The 3,088-nt window shown below is 33.8% G+C and overlaps 1 protein-coding gene across 1 annotated transcript; it reads left to right on the top strand.

The window, feature by feature from the left end:
• The first annotated feature begins 2,283 nt into the window (after positions 1 to 2,283).
• LOC138346957 (uncharacterized) lies at positions 2,284 to 2,661 on the top strand. Its single transcript, XM_069294765.1, has one exon. It carries the CDS (start codon positions 2,284 to 2,286, stop codon positions 2,659 to 2,661), a length of 378 nt encoding a protein of 125 aa, XP_069150866.1.
• The last annotated feature ends 427 nt before the right edge of the window (positions 2,662 to 3,088 follow it).

The raw sequence follows: 3,088 nt of genomic DNA, 5'->3' as shown, positions 1-3,088 counted from the left end.
GAAATTTGAAAGGTCAAGATTATGAAATGAGAATAAGAAGATTATATATATATATATATATATATATATGTATATATATATATATATATATACATATACATATATATATATATATATATATATATATATATACATATACATATATATATATATATATATATATATATATATATATATAAGTTTTAATTTATTAGAGGAGCAAAATTGTAATTCAACTTTTAAGTTTACTTCCTGCTTATGATAATATATAATTATAATTGGTGCCTCTCTACAACTTAACATGGTAGTTTTCATCATTCGATTTTTTATTTACAGAGTATATCACTCCTACATTGTTAAAACTTAGTTGATTAACTATTATCCGCCGTCGAACAATCGCTATCTTTTTACCGGCGGTGACAAGTATTTTTCTTTTTTTAAAAGCACACCCCCCAAATCTCCTCTTTTATCTAGTGAGGAAAATGACCTTTAACAAACTTCATCTTCATCTTGCACTCCTAGGCCCCATCCCCACTAGGCCACACACCACCTCTAGTACCTGCACTTCTCATTTGAAGGAACTTGTTATTTTAGAAAAAATATTTTTAAATCTTTAATCAACTAAATGAGGAAAAAATGTTTTCCTCCATAACAACCCCTCATCACGTGTGGCATTTTTGGGACTTAATGTTAGACAATTGATATTATTTTTAGGGAAAAGGGTCAAAAATATCCCCTTTAACTTTAGTAAATTAGTTGACTATATCCCTACCGTTCAAGTAAAGTTATTTATACCCTCGCGGTTATTAATTTCACTATTTATACCCTTCAATTAATGGAAATTCCCATATCAAACAAAATTGACCCGATTTCTTAAAAAATTATTCGTTCCTGAATTTGAACCCATGCCCGACCCATCTAACTATCTTAAACCCAAAATAATTTGACACATTTTCTACATCCAATTGATGAAAAAAACGAATCAAATCACCCACACCTGAAAACTGAGTAGTATATGGTTGACTCTGTGTATTAGTAAAACCAAAATCATCAACTTTGGAATAAGCACCACCCGAATTCAACCCGGTTGAAGCATTAATATTACTTGTAGGAAAAGGATCTGCTAGAAATCCTGATCCATTTGATTTAGTAGTATTTTGGATATTCCCAAACACATCATCCCCTGAACTATTGTTCTTAGTTTTTTTACTACTCGACTTCATATTTAGACGAAAAATCAACCAACAAACAAAGATTGGGGTTTTTAGTATTACCATCATTCTGACTCACACTAACACTATAATTATATGCATTACCGCTACCAGAATTTCTAGCTGAACCTCAGCTACCACCAACATTACAGCTATCGAAATTTTCAGTTGAACCCCAACGACCACCACTTTTTACAGATTGCCACTCTTTGGCAGATTATCAGTCATACCACCCATAGAGAATGCACTCTTGTTAGCAGTTGGGGAACATTTTTTAACAGGGCATTGCTATAGGGAAAATGGGTTAAATTATTTTAGGTTTAAGATAGATAGATGGGTCAGACAGAGGTTTAAAATGAGGAACGGGCCCTTTTTTAACAAAATCGGGACAATTTTATTTGATTTGGGGATTTTTGTCAATTGAGCGGTGGTGAAATTACTAAAGGCAAGGGTATAAATAACTTTACTTTCACGGTAGGGGTATAGTCAACTAATAAACTATTCTTGAGGGGTATTTTTGACCCCTTTCCCTTATTTTTGTCAGTATAGTGTTTTCTATTTTCTAGTTACACTTAAAAAGTTGCTCAACATTCTGAAGTTTGTGGCTCCATTTATGGTTGTTAGTGGCCCTTTATATGATAGTTAGTGACACATGTTCTTATTTAGTTTTAACATCCACTTTGTATGTGACTATTAGATAGGAAATTGTTATGTTTTTTTCCTTGTATAGCTGGAATTTCATAAGCTCGTTCTATTTTATTCTTCAAATCAATTTCTTGAGTGCTTTTGTTTTAACAGTGGCATCAGAGCCTCTAGTTGATCTTACAGGATCAAAAAACATTAACCTACAACACAAATGACATCCAACAACCTACCTTTAAATTCACCATTTTGACCAAAAATTAGTAAATCTGGTCTATGAAGATGCAAGCTTTTCTACAAGCCTATGAACTTTGGGTAACAATGACGAAAGATAAATCACTTGCTGCTCTACCATCAAACTCTAATCAAATCCAACAACGAAGAGAAGGCAAATAAATCTAAAGCCAAGTCACATCTAGAATGTTGTGGCAGGTTTTGTGTTTACAGAATCATGGCTTGCAAAACCACCAAAGAGGCTTGGGATAGGTTGAAAGAAGAATACCAAGGCAGCGGTAGGACACGCCAAATCCAAGTGTTGAACCTGAAAAGAGAGTTTGAGTCCTTAAATATGCAGCAGGATGAAACAATCAGTAAGAATGTTAATCAAATCTCATTAATTGTTAATAACATTAGACTTCTTGCTGAAGAATTTACAAACAAACAAATTGTGGAGAAAGTTCTTGTGAATCTTCATGAGAGGTTTGAATCTAAGATTTTCTCTCTTGAAGAATCCAAGGACCTGGGCAAACTTTCATTAGGTGAACTAATGCGTGCTTTTCAAGTACAAGAACAAAAAAGGACTATGAGATGGGACAAGTTCACTGAATGAGGTTTCTCTGTACAAAAGCAAAAAGGAAAGCAATAGTTCAATCAAAAGATCAAGGGCAAGCATGATGAACGAAACAATAGTGGAGATGTGAAGCAGAACTTCCCTCCGTGCAAACATTGCAAGGGAAATACACATCTGGAGAAGTACTGTTGGTGGAGAGTTGATGTTATATGTGTCATCCAAGGTCTACAAATCAAGAGCAATGGCCTCTAATGCTTTGCAAGCACAAGTAGCAGATTCTTAAGATCCACATACGGAGCAACTCTTTGTAGTCTCTTTCAAAATCCTATGATTCATGGCTTCTTCATAGTGGTTACATACAACACTTGTGCAATTTTGTTGAAATGTTCAAATTCCTTGATCGTACTTACAAATCTAAAGTAAAAGTAGTAAACGGTGAGGCGGTAGAAGTCAATAGTAGAGGTAC

Source organism: Solanum lycopersicum, chromosome 1 (genome assembly GCF_036512215.1).
Source record: "Solanum lycopersicum chromosome 1, SLM_r2.1".
In the NCBI taxonomy this organism is placed as follows: Eukaryota; Viridiplantae; Streptophyta; class Magnoliopsida; order Solanales; family Solanaceae; genus Solanum; species Solanum lycopersicum.
Note: the sequence above shows the minus strand (reverse complement) of the source record. Positions and strands in the feature narration are given on the sequence as shown.

What these genes read in the sequence shown, in the direction of transcription:
- LOC138346957 (XM_069294765.1), top strand. Translation starts at nt 2,284, where the DNA reads ATGGCTTGCAAAACCACCAAAGAGGCTTGGGATAGGTTGAAAGAAGAA.